General features: G+C 34.6%; 1 protein-coding gene across 4 annotated transcripts in view; it reads right to left on the reverse strand.

Annotated features, from left to right (window-relative positions):
• NBEA (neurobeachin) overlaps nucleotides 1-18,612 on the reverse strand; it is a 452,410-nt gene that overhangs the window by 354,631 nt on the left and 79,167 nt on the right. For all 4 annotated transcript variants that reach the window (XM_058019299.1, XM_058019300.1, XM_058019298.1 and 1 more), the window contains exons 3-6: nucleotides 12,505-12,605; nucleotides 12,159-12,254; nucleotides 9,733-9,854; nucleotides 2,930-3,056 (exon numbers count right to left, since the gene is read on the reverse strand). In XM_058019299.1, coding sequence (XP_057875282.1) covers nucleotides 2,930-3,056; nucleotides 9,733-9,854; nucleotides 12,159-12,254; nucleotides 12,505-12,605 — 446 coding nt within the window. The remainder of the gene's footprint in view (nucleotides 1-2,929; nucleotides 3,057-9,732; nucleotides 9,855-12,158; nucleotides 12,255-12,504; nucleotides 12,606-18,612) is intronic.

The raw sequence follows: 18,612 nt of genomic DNA on the forward strand, positions 1-18,612 counted from the left end.
AAAACATACCAACTTAGATTCAACCTCAGCTTCCTGAAAAACTCAGTTTTACTTACAGTGGTCTGTACATTGTTATTTATCTGTGCTCGGGTACCTTATAAAGAGCTTTGAAGCAGTCTATTGGACTTTGCAATTAATGGGGTTTTTTGCAAATTTCTGTATTTGGGCCATTTCTCTAGCACTAGCAAACACTTTTTTTAAGAAGGAAAGGCAGCACTTTGCTACCACACAATGAATCAAACCAAGTTCTATGATCTCACACAAAATTTTTCTTGAACTTTTCGTTGAAAAAAAATCCTTTTTCCCCCTAATATTCAAAGTCAGAAGTACAAATTTCCTTCACATTCATCCTGCGGTTTTCTTCCCCGTATTATTTTCTCCTCCCTCTGCTGTAACAACAGCTTCTTTTGGGAGTACTAAAAGACCCTTCACTATGCATTTTTTGTTTACTGCTGAAACCTGTCAAGCTTAGTCACCAACTGCTCTCACCAAGTCATATTCCTATTCCATAGGACAGCACAATCAGAGAGATGAGGCATCACACACTAAGCATTTCCAGGATGTGGAACTTATTTCTGTCTCTGCTACAGTCAGTAAAGATGGTCACAGCTAGAAACATACACATAGAAAAGCTATTTGCTCCTGACTATGCTGCTTTCCTCTTCCAGTTTTACAAGACTTGATGCTGAGGCTGAAGCTCAAGGAAGCAAAAACACTGAGGTTACCTACACAAAAATGTCAATTTGGAGTCTCAAAAAAGCAGTGTAGACATTTTAAACATAACATCACCAAAGCTAGTTTAGCTCTGTTGAGACATCAGGCTATTATACCACACCCACATTTTCTATTTGAATATATGATAACCAAATTTCTCGACATATTTTTATAAATGCTTGCTTTTACGACATTAAAAAAATGCACCAATTGAGGCCTAAAGTTATACATTAATATTACATATTAATGTATGTGAATACTGTCATATGACATAGCAGGAAGATCTTCACGTGAACAGAGCAACACTGATCTGCCTACATAAAGCTTTTAACCAGAAAAATTGAATTTGTTACTTTACTGTGATTCACCAAAATTTTTTTAAAACCTTCAAACCATATTATTCAGAAGTTTATTGAGGATGATGATTCTGAAAAAATTTATTGCTGAAATGTGTGTGTCTGTAAGCAAATGTCTAGGGAATGGTACATCTGATGGCAAAATATCAAGTTTCTCGAGGTAATTGCTTTATAAATGACTGCACATTTTTTAATATGTATCTACACATTCAAATCTTGTACAGAGAAACCAATGTAATATCTAAACAACAAGAAGAAAATCAATTTGCATGTAAAACAGGATAAATTTTGACTTTTTAGGGCCAGGAATTATATTTGACAGGTTTTATTTCCTCCACTATGCATTATGTACTTTAACAAAAGCATGTGAACACAAGATAATGATGAAAAAACATATACTAAACATATACTAAACTCAAAAATATATTCCAGAATATTTATTTAAAATGCTTTCTAAAGCTAACATATGACTCAAATTGTATGGAGCATGAACTTTGGGATATGAAAAGCTAACATGGGAGTTATATTTTTATGCACTTCAGCAGATCAGCAGACTTTGATTCAAAACTGGTATTCATATAATGAGACACACAGGTATCAGTATTTCAGAATTCGTCATTTTGAGTAGCAACAGCAAAAGCTAAATTTTTCATGAGCTGGCACAAAGAAAACTAGTCCTTTTTGTATTCAAAATTACCAAAAGCATATCTTGGTAAGATAGACTACTTCCTCATCAACAAGTAAAGATCAGCTAGATCCCAAGAGGTTATTAACAATACCATAATACAAAAGCTAACAGTTACATTTGTCATTAGATTCAGATGATACTTAAAATGAAAATTGAACTGTCGTCAAAATACTTTTCTGGCTATAAAATTGGAAAAATGTGAAAAACAGAATTGATTCACTCCAGTGGATTCAGCAGATATGTGTTTATAAGGCTTTATACAACCCCGAGTGATATGCTAGAGAGAGACATTACTTTGTTTTAAGAAAACCACAAGTGACCTCAAAGCTACATGACAAAATTACAATTGGTGATTCTGAACCACAAATACACACCAAGAGAAATAGTGGAACATTAAGTTGATGTGTGGACAAAGGCATTCCCTCCCTAAGAGATTGGTTTCTCAAAAAAAAAAATAAATTCAAGCACTGAAATTCAATACACAAATTCTAAACCCATAAAAAATAGAAATGGGCTTCATAGCAAAATACATACGAGACTGATATCAGTGACAAAACACATAATTCTTGCTGTACAGAAAAGTCAATGCTTCAGTCAACTAACTGCAACACTGAAGGCCACAAAATCATCATTCCCCTAGGACTACTAGGCATAGAGTAGAAATAAACACTAAAATGATCTAGAGGTGCAATCAAGATTTACTACTAAAAATGAGAAATCCTAAAACAGCACTGAAATGGAAGAAAGTTCAGAGCATTATATCATACAGCATCAGATAATGAAACTCTAGCATTGCCAGCAAAATTTTTCAAGACCTTGGCAACAGTTACCAAGTACAGAATTTTCAGAAACAGAATGAAGATATTTAAGTAATTAAATGTAGCCATTCTACAAATACTCACAATTCATCTCTATCTGAAGCCAATTAAGCAGTAGTTTTGAAAAACATGCTGACTTTATAGAAGCGTTACACTATAAATTATTACATGTCTCTTGAATTGATTCTGAACTGTAACTCTGCATGAACACAAGAGCATTTACTTATAAACGAGGAACTATGATTAACACCATAGCATGAAGGGGATTTTAGCCCTCCTCCCAGAAGGGATAAAATCCCCTCAGTCAGCACACCTTCAGTGCTCCTCCTTACTGCAAACACCACTTTGCTTACCTTGCGTGGCTGAAAGTCGTACTTCACACAGTGCTGGAAACCTTTGCCTTTTGACTTCAAGGATGTCACTATCAAGCAGTTGCCAACAAAATGAGCAGAATACCCAACACCTTTGCTAGTGCGGAAACTGAAAAGAAAGAATTAGGAATTAAATTGGGAAAAGAGGAATTATTTTATAGTAAAAAGGGCCAAATACTACTTTAATCTGCCGTGAAAAAGAAAATAAATTTGTACCCAGAATGGTGAATCTAATTTTCTTTCACCATTCTTTTTGGAGAGCTACTCACCTTCAGCACTTAATTGATACCAAGCTACATTTTAAAAATCAGTACTTTTTTTTTTTCCTAGAATACAAAACAGCAAATATGTCTATCATGTTTCACCCTCAGTTTCTTAATTAATCATATTTGAAAATAACGCATCTGATTAAAGTTGTGAAAAAATATCCATTACAGAAAAATTGTGAGATGCCTTGCAGTTTTAGGGAGTTCAGAGAACAATGCAGCTGATATGACATACAAATTTGGATTCAAGGTAATTATCATGCACAAGAATTATTTTTCAAGACATTAATAAATTATGCTAATGATATACAAAGTTTTAATTTTCTGAATTGTGGATTTACTTTCATTTGTCAAATGGACAAAGGACTGAAATTTTAGGAAAGTCAGTTTAACAAGGATTTCCAAGCTTTCTTGTGACAAATGTCATAAAGACAGATAAAGCAGAAAGCTCATACATTTCATCTTTGAAATCAAAAGCATTTTTAAAAGAAATTATAGACTTCTTAAAAAAAACACTTTGCAAAGGTAACTGGTGAAAGCTCATGAATGACATTATGGCAAGTCCACATCTACAGCTATGCTACTTAATCACTTCTGAAAAGCTAAGTAAAATGAAGAGCTGTTTGCTTTTATTAATATGAAGCACACTGTATACAACTTCTAGAAATTTCTTTAATAAATAACCAATGGCTGAAATACAAGATCTAGATGGTGAATTTCATCTGTGAATTCTGAAATGAAGCTTTGCAAATATAATAAAAAAAACCTACTAATTTTGAGTATTTATACAAAGTCCTGTAGCTTACTAATTAGTACTTTCTCATTCTCTTTATGTAGCTAACTTATTAAATAATTTTATGTTATTGCAATAATAATGTTTTAAATTGTTTTGTTGTTGAAATATTTTCTTCAAACACTTTTACTAGTTTTTTCCTAGGAATTTTAAGACATGAAAGGTACATGCAAACACTAAGTTCAAATTTCATCTTCCTTTATAGCTGCTGAAATAGTATATTTTTAGTCTACCCTACTACATATACACAATCTTCATTTTAACACAGAAAAAATTCATATTTGAGAAACTTATTCCATCTTCAGAAACTTACAGTTACGTCAATAAGTGTGCATAATTTAAGGAGAGGATCACATTGTTCTCTTTGCTCATTTTCAAAAAAATAGTTAATAAACCATGATCTTATCAGAAAAAATAAACTTTAAAACATAGGTATTGTGATTATACCCTGAGGTGATCACAGCTTAGACACTCATCTCCTATGAGGGCATTTGTAAAGGAGGTAAAAAAAGAGACATGCAAATTCTCAAATTCTAGAAAGCCACTTTTTTTGTAATGACTTAGGACACCTTTTTAAAAAGTACTAAAGGATACTTTTCAAAATTTTTATAAACAAAGTAAACAGAACTGGTAATAACACCTATAGATGATTTTTCTGAACCCTAATGAATCCTTGCACAGAAGTTCCTACTTCCAGTCTTGAAGTATATATAGTATTCATTTTTTCCCCAATTCAGGCTGTGTCTTCCTCATTCCTTCACCTGCTTCCCTATATTGTACCCAGTTTTCTCTCCCCTCAAGCAGCTGTGCTGAAAAGGAGCATTATTCCCTGCCACTGTCTTTAATAAGGGCTTACACAGAACTCTCTTTGCAGAAAAGAAGAAAGCACTTCTTTAATAAACGTAAAGTGTCCTCTCTAAATAAACCTAAGACATAACCTAAGAATGAAGAGAAATATCACATGCTGTCCATTACCACTGACCTCAAAATTGAACACTTTGTAACACTGCCATTCCTTTGCATCTTTTGAAGGCTATTTTTAACTTGCATCATGCCAATGATCCGGTTTCTACAATGACGCCATAGGCAGCTCTACCCCTCAACAAAAGGAGCAGTGAACAGACTCATGGAAGAATATCACTATACACACATAAATCTGAATTACCCAAATACACAATCTGCACAACCACAGCACTGAATTTAGTGCAATAAAAGAAAGGTTATAAAACTCAAAATACAGCTCTTACAATAAGAGCAACTGAATGTGCTGTGAGATGGTTTGAGACTTTGATTTATCTCCTTAGGGCCTTATGCCATTCAAACAACTTCTCAGTAGGTAACTAGAACTCTCACAATGCCAAATCTGTTTCTCTGCAATGTCATTTCTAAAATGGTCTAAAATAGTTTCATTTAGCAGAATCGCATTCTGAAGGATAATAAAATAATACAGAAATTCGCTACGTTCTGACAGTGTTATATTATTTGATTAGAGATGTCAAATATAATAGTTTCTCTTAAATTACCAACAGCCAACCACTGTAAATATCAATGTTTTTACATGATAAAATATTATTACCATGTATAAAATGCATCCTAACACTTTGAACAATAGCTAGAAAGCATTTTGAAATAAAGAGTACCTCTTGAAGAAATGTCTACATCTTTCAAATTTTCTCCCTTTCCTATCCGTATTGGTTACTGGGCTGATTTTAACTCCATTATGGTCAAATCAGACTGTTCCTGAAATTTTAAACACTGAGTTGTCCTTAAGTGTGTAACTTCCTGGAGTTCAGCACACAAACATGAGAAAACAATGAAATAATGAAAAAACTGCTCATTTCTTAGCATGGCTCTTTGCCTTGGAATAGAATGAATGATTTTATAAACATGAATTGTTTTCCTCCAAATTAATTAGATTTCTAATATAAGAGAAATTAAGAAGCTGAGTACTCAAATGTGTGCTGTTTACCTCAACATTATACCATATAATATTAATCTTGACATTTTCCTCCTTGCCAAAGGTAATGTAGGCTAGGACTGGTCTATAGAATACTCCAAAGTTCCCTTACCAATTACCTACATGTGCAGAACTTGTCACATCCAAAGATGACATGCATGGAGACAACAAGAGCAGCACTATCAACAACCATATGGTTTTATGAGCCTTAAATTAACCTCCCATATCAGCTGGAACTCAGTTTTGCTACAGTTTGTTCATATAACCTTTACAATTATGCTTCCTTTCAGCCAGTTTCTTAAAGCAGATACTAAATGTTATTACACTTCCATAGCAAGAGAGCATTCTCCCTTCCAACAGTGGGATTCCAGTTTCTTTAGGTTAGGATTCTAGGAGCAATTTAACCTATGTTCATAGTACCATTATTGATAAGGTATTTATTCATTCTTGCCTGAATGGTGTGGGTGAAATTTGCTCTCTACTAGCTTTAGAATTCCACTACAGGCTTTTGCGACTGTTCTGCATTATCTCTGTTATCATAAGTTTAAAAGAAGGTCTGAAAATACTAGACAGCTTGATTTTTGGATGGTTTTGGTTTTTTTCTTTCTTTCCTGTCTCTACATTTGTAAAACTAAAACACAGAACACACTTTCAGAAGTTTTAACCATTCTTCCATTTAATGTTTGTAGAAGCATTTGGACTTTCTATGGACAAAAAACAATTACGATATACCAGCTTCATTTCACCTTCTAATTCTTTTACAGAACCTGATACATAATCTTATAGAGAACATCTCTTAAAAAATAAAAGAACACAAAAAAAAAAAAACCTCAATAAACCAATCAGCATCTGGACTGATCACATGTAATTCAAGGCCTTACTTAATAATTATGTTACCCATCTCTTTTTTTAGCAGGAACAAGTAAAATGGTTAAGGGGATGGAGACTTCCCAGTTGAGAGTGCTATAGGTGAGTCCTAAATATCTAAATTCTTTATGACAAAGAATCTACACCTTATTTTTAAAGAAACATTTCCAACAATCTATTAAAGTATGATAAGGATTACTATTATTTTTTTTTTTACTACGTCTTACAATTGTGATAGTGACGATAGTACTATGTATCTAAAAGTCTGAATTTTCTTATTTTGCAGTCTACTCACTGGATCTCCAATTAAAATAAACCAACCAACCAAAAAAAAAAACCACCCAAAAAAAACCCAAAAACCCCCATTCATTATAAAATGTGTTTTCCAAGGGACAGTTCACTCCCAAGTGTTTTCTGAATATCTGAATAGTACTAGTTTTTCCCATGTTCTCTTAAAAGAAGCAGCAAGTCTGAACTGTAACTGACATTCCAGCAATGCTTTTGCCAAGATTTCACGAAAGGATCACATCACCTTTATTGCCATCTCTGTTTGTTCAGACTATCCTTTAAAAGATCACATTAGCTCTTTCAGCTAGAGCAATGGAAATGGATTTTATGGTCAGTTGGTAACTATAAAAATCCTTAACATCCTGCTGTAATTCCTGCTTTCTAACATATGGCTATTCATTCCACAAGCATGGCAGCCATTACCCACTGCTAGGTACATGATATTGGTTGGCTTTTACTAAAATTTCTGCTACAGAATTCTGAACCTTACCCTTTGAATTTGACTGCTCTGCCTTGTTCTTATTTATTTTTCATGCAGATGTCAGACTTCTAATTTTCTTCCAGGATTGTCACACTCGGTTTATAATTGGTAAGATAGCTACAATACTATTCCAATATATAAGTGTTAATTGGCTGTCAGCAGCTGTCCAACACCATCCTCAGAGATCCCTAAAATTACATTTTTTAGAAATAACCAAACCAGCATACAGTTCTTGAAGCAGGGTTTAGCATGTCCCTAATAACAGAACAGTGGCAATTTTCCCTCACATCTGGCAAATGAGAAAGCATTCACTACTCTTTTCCATTTTTAAGAATGAGTTTTCAAATAATGGTTGATGTGATTTAACTGCTGTCTCACACCACAAAGGCACTGCACTCACCTAAAGACTTGAGTTATTTATACAACCCATATTTCACCTAAGCTGAAAAAGATATTACATGACCAAAAATCGTGTCGAAAGAAAATACACATTTGCTTTAGTATCTTTCTCTTGGTGGTGGTTGTGTGTGACACAACTTTCATGCGGCAAAGTCTGAAACCTGTGCAAAGTTTAGATGGATATTTTTTCCTGTTTTGAATTATTAATTAGACCTTGACTTAATTTATTATATAAAAATAAGAATAATTTGCATTGCTCCTGTCATGGCAAAGTCTGCAGGGCTACATCTTAGACCCTGTGTTTTTCAACATTTTCATTTATGACTTGGATGCAGGACTGGAAGGGATAAAAGCACGTTTGCAGATGGTAGAAAACTGGGAGGAGCTGTTGACCCATTTGAAGGCAAGGAGGTCCTGCAGAGACAAACTTAAAAATAAGAGGACTGGGAAATCACCAACCATATGAAGTTCAAGAAAGGCAAGTGTGGGATTCTGCACCTGGGATGAGGAAACCCTGGATGGACAAACAGGCTGGGGAACGTGATGCTGGAAAACAGCGGCTTGGAAAGGGCCCTGGGGGTCCTGGTTGGTTGCAAATCAAATTTGAGTGATTGTGCCCTGGCAGCCAGGAAGTCCAGGTGTGTCTTGAAGTGCATCAGGCACAGCACGGCCAGCCAGGTAAGGGAGGGGATTGTCCCACTCTGCTCTGAGCTGGGGTGGCCTCACCTCGAGTGCTGGGGGCAGTTTTAGGCACCAATATATTAGAAAGATGTTAAACTATGGGAGAGTGCCTGAAGGAGGGCCACAAGGATGGTGAAGGGCCTGGAGGGGAAGCTGTAGGACAAGTGGCTGAGGTCACTTGGTCTGTTCAGCCTGGAGGAGAGCGCATTGCAGTTACAACTTCATTGTGAGGGGAAGAGAAGAGGCAGGCACTGATCTAAAATCTCTGTGACAGGACCAGTGACAGGACCCAAGGGAACTGCCTGAAGTTGTGTTGGGGAAGGTTTATGTTGGATATTAGGAAAAGATTTATCACCCAGGGGTTGTTGGGTCCTGAAACAGGCTCCCCAGGCAAGTGTTCACAGCACCAAGCCTGACCAAGTGCAAGAAGTGTTTGGACAATGCTCTGAGGCACATGGTGTGATGGGGATGGTCCTGGGCAGGGCAGAGTTGGACTCAATGCTCCTGATGGGTCCCTTTCAACTCAACAGATTCTGTGATTTCCTTCTGAGATCAGTATATATTCAGTTTCTTTTATACACATTACATTCAAATAAAATTTTCACATTTCTGGGGAACCAGTCATCAGTTAACCATTTTTATACCCACGGATCTACTTTCAATTATCTTTAGCTAATGTGCAAACTGTGCACTCCAAGTTTAACACATTTATTTTGTAGTACTGACATCACCTGAGAATCTTAACCACGACAAACAAACAATATGACAACATTCTCTATTTAAAGGTTTAAGAATTAATATATTTTAGAATTCCTAAAGAAACCACATCACTAGATTTTATGGTTTATCTGCAAGGCACATGTCTTGAATCCACAGATTTCTGAATCACAAAGAGAAAAGGAACAGATGGTTTTCTAAGAGTTTGTATACAGTGAGCAGTCATTAAAACCTTCAGATATTTGGCAGGGGTGGGGGGAAAGCACGTCAGGGACTAAAAGATAAGAAAGATTAACTGTTGTTGGGAAGCCAGAACAAACCATAACTGCTACTTACCAATAGAGATAGGGTTTATCCTTATCTACATTGATATTGTTTAGTGGATCCATACGAAACCAGGTATTAAGAGTAAACCCATTTTGATAAGGCCACTTAGCTATAGGAGGCAATGCAATTGCCTGGACAGAGGAAAGAAAAAAAAGAAACAAATAATTAGTTTTTTGAGAAATACTGTTAAAAGTAATGCCTTCACAAAATTCTGTGTCATTCTAGATCTGTAGATCTGCTTTAACTTTCAAATATGAATTATAGAAAAAAATCCTTTAAATAGTGCTTTTTAATTAATGTATTACTTTTCTATCTATTTTAAAATGATTTAAATTACATAAATGCTATCAATAGAGGACACAAAATTAAATTTGTGAATGGGCAATATTAAGAGAACAAAAAGAAAAATTACTCCTTCAGAAATTAAACTATAAATTCAGCTTCTAACAATTATTAATCTCACCATTAAACTTAAAAATAAAATCAAATTAATTAAAACATAAAATAGAGATTCATTGTTAAAACTAAAATTAAACATTTCAAAGAACACCTTTGGGATATGGTTTCTGCCTCCTGAGAGACAGTTTCCTGCCTGAAGCAGAAGAGCTACTTGATGACAAATGGGAACCTGGGAGTAGTACTACTACCAAGCACAAAGTGCCCTCCAACTGGAGTGACTAACATGCCACCTGCACAGACTGGTAGAGATGTAATAGGGTACTGAGAAGAGCCCTGCAGCTCTCAGCAGTGCATCTGTAGACTCTTGGCTCCTTCATATTGCCACTGAAGTCCTGGATACACAAGGAGCTCACACTTAACTTTAGATAGAGCCAACCTGAAATCTACAATGCTGATTAAAAGTTATGGTGCTTCTCTGTCTAATGTCAACCTTGTGCATCACACCTGAAAACAAACTCAGTGCCAGTGAAGTAGGTCCTGTTCACTTTTTCTTCTAAAGAAGTGCTTTGTTTTTTGGATCATTTTATAAATTTCTGCCCATGGTTCACTTCAGAGGATGTATCCTCTCCAGAACTTCATAGTGTAATCCAACAGGCACTAATAAAGAAGTGTAAATTTGAAACTTATATTTCTTGATTTACAGGTGTGCAGTTCATCATGAGTAGTATGTGAAACAAGATCCTGGAAGAATCAAAGGAAAGGGACTCTGCATTTCAATCAAGAATTCCTATTATAGATGCACATCTTTGGACAGGAAGGAATATTTAAAATTCTTCTCCTGCAAAATCTTTTTTGAACCTCTGATAAAAATTAAATTTAAGAGAGAAATTTCATCAGGGTTTTCCTCTGAAGCCCAGAAATGTCAAAGCAGTATCACTGTAGACATTCATATTCTGCAATACCTTCTTGCTGGTGGATGTACTTGTAAAAGATGTTAACTGTGGTTTTAATTTAGCAGGAGATAATGAAACTTTCCCTTTCAAAACTTAGTAATTAATTCTTTACACAATCTGCCCTATGCATTTTGCTGACACATCTGTTTATAAGGCTGGATATCAAACAAGATCAAAGACGTAATCCAGCAAAAAATAACCCAGGTGTAAAACTGTGATTATCAGCCAGTTTACTTTCCTGATGCAATCTGCCACTCTGATAAATCTGTTCACAAGGAATGGGTGTAGCAATTTGTGCTTAAAGAAAATTATCAGTGCTATTGAGGGATGAAATGCAGGTAGAGCAGCCTTCATGCACTGGCATGAGAAAACAGGAATCTCAGGATTATTTTCTGTTAGAAGATTCCACATTCTACTTGAGCATATACCTACCATTCTATACCAGAACGGAACCATACCTCAGATTTCTATTCCCTAGTATTAATTATTTGTACTTACTCTCTCAATAATCTACAAATCTGTAGACAATACTTTAATTTATTTGTAGAGGAGTTTTTTTTGAAAGTACGTGCAGTGAATGGAAGAGAGAATATCTACTTAGGAAGGTTTGGAAAGGAATACAATTTCACTATTCTAAGTTATCTCCACTGCCTTGATGGAAAGGTAACAGTTGATGGAATTCAGACAAAACAAAACCTTTTTAATAAATTTATGACTAAGCAGGCACTTTAAACTGTGATGATGTGGACAAGTTCATTTCTTGATTTTTTCTCTCCTTTATATAATATTGATTACATTATTCTAATAAAATAACACTGTTCTTTGGAATTTTCAGGTTTCTCTTTCACATTAACTTCCCCAGACCAAAATCTGCTGCTTGATATTCCATCCTCACAAGTGCAACTTCTCAACAACCCAGCTGCCTTGTAAGTCTGTGGAAGGCAATGTCTACACTACTCAAACATGTATTTCCACTCTCATTTCTTTTTCAAGAACTTCTGAAACCACATGAAGAGAAATGCAAATGAGGAGTTTGTTTGTTTATTTGTTCCTGAAATTGTAGAATTTTGGTTGAAAACTTACTGCAGCACTACAGCCTGGGAAGTTGAAAAAGGTATCAGGCCCATGTCTCTGTGGCATCTGATTAAGGACTGATAATAATTTAACTGCATGTCTTGGCTGTGAAAAAAAGAAAATTGTACAAAAGTCAATACAACTATTTTTGTACTCTCTAAGCTACAAAGGAAAGCGGACAGTTTTCAAATAACAGAGCAAATTAACTTTAAAATAGTTAGCAAAAATACTTCTTGAACATATGTTCAGTCAACATGAGAAAACAAATTCAAGTTTATATGTCCCGGGAGACAGTTTATTTTAACTTCAGGCTCTAATGGAATGACACTTAATGCTTTATCTGATCACAGCTTACCCAGATTCCATTTTCCCCTCGAAGCATGCTGAACAAAAGCTTCAACTCCTTGACAGTGATGCTGTAGCTGGCAAGAACCCCCAACATATCAACTAGGAGATCTTCAAAGGAAAATAAAGTTATTCTGAACTCTGAATTTCATTGCTTTGATAAACACAAAAAAAAGCTGAAAAAATTAATACCTTTAAAAGTAAGTGTATTCACACATTCTAAAAATCCAACTTACTTGTATTGAATATTTTACAAAGTATTTCATGTTAAATTTTGCATCATACTTTGAAAAAGGTATTACATTTATAGAGCATTAATTCTTCCCATTTCACAACATGCATCACACATGATAAACTTGTCCTTCCTGCTGTATGTTTTTCGGATAAGAGTTCCTTCCTTCTTCTGAAGTTAACATTTTTCAAAACATTTTGACCCAAAAATTGCTTTACAATAACCTAAACCCAGCATTTTATATTATAATTTGTATAATTTCCCCATTTTTGCTACAGTGATGCTTCTGATCTTTACTGTAATGAAAGGCCGGGAGAAAATAAAAGAAAATTAACACCTCCCTCTGGCTCCTGAAAAAAAAAACAAACCCAAACCAACAAAAAAACCCACAAAACCAATCAAACAAAAACCCAGCAATCAAACCAAACAATAGCAAAACAACAAAAAACATAAGGAAAACAAACAAACAGAAATCATAGGAAGAAAAAAATTAAAGAGCTTAATAAAAAGAAGGGATCAAAATTTTTAACAGGATTATGGAACACAGCTTTCATTACAATATCTCAAAACCCATAAGCTTTAACAGTAAGAACATTAAACAGAGTCTTCCTTTCAGGGATTATTAGGTTTAAAATTACTTATTTAAAACCCCAGAATTCCATTTTAAGAATTTGTTTGCTTGTGAGATGCTGAACCTTTCCTTATACTCCACACTTTTTTCAGGAATAAAATGGACTAAAGAATTAGGACTTCCTCAAGGGGAAGGTAAAGCAATTTGCTCATATTCACAGATGAGACATAAGAATTTAATTCAAAGATCAAGCAGTGAAGTCCAGAGTTTTCAAAACAAAAGAGCTATGATACAACAGACTCAGCATTAACACATTTTCCTCAACTGTTCAACAACCACAGAATTCCCCTGCCCCTCTCCTGCCTCCCTGCTAAAACTTGTGGAACACATGACTTTCTACAGATAAGCTTACATTTTGTTGTAGGACTGCATGTTATCCTTGTTCATTAGGGAAAGGATGACTCTTACGGGTGCTGGCAAAGAATACTTTTCAGGAGAAACAATTCTTTCCAAAGACATTTCACATTAATATTTTGTTTTAAAACAGATTTTCTCTTTGCAAATCCTTATATATGTGGTCTTGAGCAAAAGCATTAATATTTATTTAGCTTTTTCCACAATGATAATAGCCTCTGATCTTTAGGAAGCAAAAGGCATGTGCGAAAAATGAAATATCATTTAATTTACAGAAGACATAGTAAACTGCTTGGTGAGTGAAATTGCCTATCAGGAAAGGCAAAAGAAAAGCATTGACACTTAGCAGACATTTTCACTGTAAATTCTGAATACATCCCTAATCTCCAAGTATAGATCCCCCCCCACACCTTTCTTTAATCTTCGCTTTAAAAGCACTGCCACATACATTTGTGACAGAATTAGGGAAAACAAAACACACCTAAGAAAAATAAATGCCTTTTCTTTCGTGGTGGTGGATTCTATGACTCAGCTCCCCCAGTACCTGCCCCTTTCACAGTGGTATCCAGCCTGCAGTGTAAAGCTGGCACATCCTGTACATGATCAGAAACTGGGAACAGCCACAGTGAGCAGTCAGAAAAGGAAATAAGCACAAGTGAATACTAATCTTTGGCTGACAATTTCCCAATTCCTATTTTGTAGTTTCAGCTTTCTTTTCAGATCAAGGGACTGCAAATTTTGCTTCCCTTACAAAGAAAAAATGTTGTGTGGAAGCAAAGTTGTCTGGTGAAAATCAGAACACCATTAAAAAAAGAGGAAAAAAGTACAAATTAATACAGTCAAAATCAGAAATGATTGCAAGTTTTAAAAAATCACTGAATGTGTGCTGCTGTGTGTCACTGTTATAGCCCTGTACTACCTTATAGCACAGAAAAATTCTTATTTCTATTGAAGATGTGGATAACCTACAGGCATTAGAAATACATATTTATAAGTAATGAATTAAACATTGATGGAGAGAAACAAACATAAGCTCCCTAATTATGTAACTCTGGGTAAAACAATGACCTGGAAGATAGAAGCCCAGTAGATAACAAGCAAAGATAAAGCAAACAACATCTGTGGAAGTTGAAGCACTTAAGGCTATTTAAAGGTTCTTTTTTCAATATAAAGACTTAAAAATAATTATTACATAACTTTATTCATACTTATTAGAAATCTCATAAAAGAGTCAGTCCCATCTGGTTTATAAACCCTAGTAATCCACTCATCTATAAATGGACTAAGGTCAGAAAGCATACTACAACTGGATCTTTTAATGTCTACTTTTTTTTATATTAAATAAGATTACATATATAGCTGGAGTCCATGATCTCATTTCAGAAACAAGATTGTATATAATAATATTAACTCCAGAAGGAGAAAACAGGCAGCTTCCCATTTTCAATGTATTTCTAATTTCTATTAATGGCACCTTCTGAATACTTTCATACTAAGCAGTTTTCACAGGATTTATAAATTAACCAGTAGCCTTGAAGGAATGCTTAACTCAGTCACTTAATATGAAAATACAATAGGAAAATGCCTGCCTGTCTTTCAAGTAACAATGCTCATATATCAAAATGAAGGGTCTGGCATTAACTTTGGAAGACACATTAAATAGCATTCGAAAGAAAATTTCAGGAAACTACCCTCATGTCTCCTTAACCTCTTAATATTACATGGCCATGAAATTGTGAATTTTAACTCTTGTTAGTGTTTTAAAGCAATTTTTACAGGTCATAATAGACAATGTGATAATTTTGCAGTTTTTCTTACAGAATAGGTTGAAAGAGGAGAGCTTGTTAGCAGCCCATTAATGACAGAGCTGTCAAAAACCAGCGTTGTTGCTTGGAAACTATGAACTGTTTCAATGCTTAAGAATTCAGTCCCAGCAATTCTAGAACAATTACCTACATCATCACAACATAACTGTGAGGAAAAAATGGGGCTTAGGTGAGACATATCTACTCTCTATGAGTGCAGGCTGCCCTCTCATCCATCGGTCAGACCTCTCAGACAGAACTACAGACACACTATCCCAGAGAGTCTCTCAGAGCAGGTGATCTGCTTCACTACTCATCACCTGGAAACAGAACTGCAAAACCTGAGTCCCTCAAGGAAGGTCCTGTGCAAGTGTTAAAAAAAAAAAAAAGCACCAATCATCTATGAAAATATTTTCTCCTAAACTACTGATAAAATTGCTGACCATTCTCTATATTCATATAACAGATTGTCACAGTATAAAGATTTGTTTGTGAAAGGTGATGCTTCTAGAAAGCAAAGTGAGCTCATTTGGGTTGCTATTGAGACTTTCAAAATGATTAAGCTTTTATTCTTCACCACACAATCTGTAAAATTGCATTAAGTTAAAGCACTCAGAACCTCATGGATCTGAGAGTCTCCATCTAAGCAGACAGAAAAATTCTTCTTATTGCAAAAGTTTGGGTACATGTTGATTTGCTGCTGTCTTACTATCATAAAATCAGAGAAGAGTGGCTTCAGACTTAGACTGGTCCTGAAAGTGAGCTATCAGAACATAAAACAAGCATTATTGCCTGTCTTGTCTATTTAAACCCTATCTAGGTCTAATCAAAACGTTTCACCAAGGAACAAGAGAGACGACCTAAAAACAAACAAGCAACTCCCAGAGAAGCAAATTACAAAAAAAAAAAAAAAAAAAAAAAAGCCTGTACCATTTACAGATGATAAAAGCCAATTTCAAAATATTGAGCTGACAGAGTATTAGCAACTGTTTTGGGAAAATAGTGGTAGCAGTAAAAACTAACACAGGTCTTGTTCAAACCATCCTCCCCTTAATGCTAAAAATCCTTTTAACATAAAATTTCTTATTTCAACCCCTGGCTTTGGGAAGCTCATAGAAATATTTGAGGCAAATAAATTTTACAATTATGACCTCAACATCTGCATTAGGAAACAAAGATACTGCTTTAGTTGTTACTGATTTTGCCCAATATCAAAATAGATATTACATGACCTTTTTTGTTACTTCTGACTTATTACCAATGTTATTACCCCTTATAAAAGGAAACTAATGTGCTTACAAAAATCAAGAGATAAAAGCAAAATGATCAATTTGCTTACTTCCATGTCTTTTTCAAAAAAAACTCTCCAAAAATTGTCTATTTACAGTTATGAGAGAAAAAACCCAGGAAGCACGATTCTGTTCAATTCCTGCTCATCATACATAGATGAATACTCAGATAATTTGAAACACACTGCAAAGCTAAAATGTCATCAGAATTCCAATTTTCAGTTTTGATTTTCAGCTAAATATGCACTCCCTTCATCCATGTAAGCACACCAAAGAACAAGCTTACTGAAGTTTTTTGTGCAGAAGGTCTCTTTCTGAAGCACTGTGTGACCACTCAGAAAAAAGATTATTGAGGTAGAGGATCCATTAGGTTGTTTTTTTTTTTTTTATTATTATTTACTACCCCTGGCTTATATTAATGTCTGTAAATTCAAAGAGTTTTTTTAATTCCCAAATGCTCCTAAAAGCCAGATCACATGCTCTTCATTTCTGACATCCACAATTAATTAGGCAGTTAAAAAAAAACCACAACTCTCTAATGGAGGCACTATTACAGTCTTCTATGCCCCACATACAAGTACCACTCACAGGAGCTTAAATTAGGTAAATTTTGTTGGTGGGATTACTCATGTAAAAAAATTATTTCCATTACTAAAACCCTGAAAAATTTTAGGATATAAATTTTTGTTCTCATCATATAATGTGCTATATTTAACATGGAATAAAAGAGTATCTTTACCCTTACACTATTTTGACATACCATACTTACAAATATTGTAAAACAAAACATCTTTGTTGAAAACCATCATTTAGGAATCTATTGGTCTGTTGTACTTCAGTCTGAATTTCACTGTACAGTATTTAGCATAACACATGATTTTAGCATTTAGAGATACATTTCTAAAGATTATGTTGATTATGACTTGCTTTGAAAAACAGAATGCAGCTTTTCCAAATACCTAATATTACAAACACATTTATACTGAAACAAAAAGGAAAAAGTACAAGGAATAAATCATTCCTCAGTAATCCAGTTTTCATCCTCTGCAATCATCTTCTTGCTTGTTGTCTGAAATGCTTGCTAGTTTACTGTTCCAAAAACCTTTATATGTGTCAGGAATCAGATAATCAAGTAAAATATTAGAATTACAGAAGGTAAACCTCTGACATTTTTCAAAAATGCCTCACAATGTCAGGCATTGTAAGACAGCCTCACAATCCTACCATCAGTAACAAATTATATAAGAATTAAGAACTTTGCTTTCACACTGTATTGAAAGAAAATGCCTAAGCTCCCTCAGGGAAAATAAATAGTAATCATATCAATCTCCTCAGATGCCATATTTAAATGTGATGAGCAAACCTGTTCTGTATCCAAGTAAACAGGATCATAATGTGTACCCTGCTATGGAGAGGATGTAGTGTGGAGTACCCTAAACTCCTTCAAATATTCTATGAAAACCTTAACTGGGCAATGACTTCATCACTTATTTTCAGCAAACAAACAAAGCATGCTCTTTTTTTTAATGCTGCAAAACATTATAGAATGTTAAAACCCACAAATGTAAAAAATTAAAATATAGGTATCACAGGAATACATTATGGAATGATCGTTTAATGTAATCCATATATCCAGCATTCAAACCTGTAAATAATACCTGTTATGCTGTCATATGAAGTTATGTTTAAAATGGATCTAGTAATTCTGGCATCGTGATCAAAAATGACAAAGGTATATAAAAACTAAAATATTGCCTTGTAGTTAAAAAGTCTTAAACATTGTTTTTGATTCTTTTAAATTGTTTTT

Source organism: Melospiza georgiana, chromosome 2 (assembly GCF_028018845.1).
Source record: "Melospiza georgiana isolate bMelGeo1 chromosome 2, bMelGeo1.pri, whole genome shotgun sequence".
Lineage (NCBI taxonomy): Eukaryota > Metazoa > Chordata > Aves > Passeriformes > Passerellidae > Melospiza > Melospiza georgiana.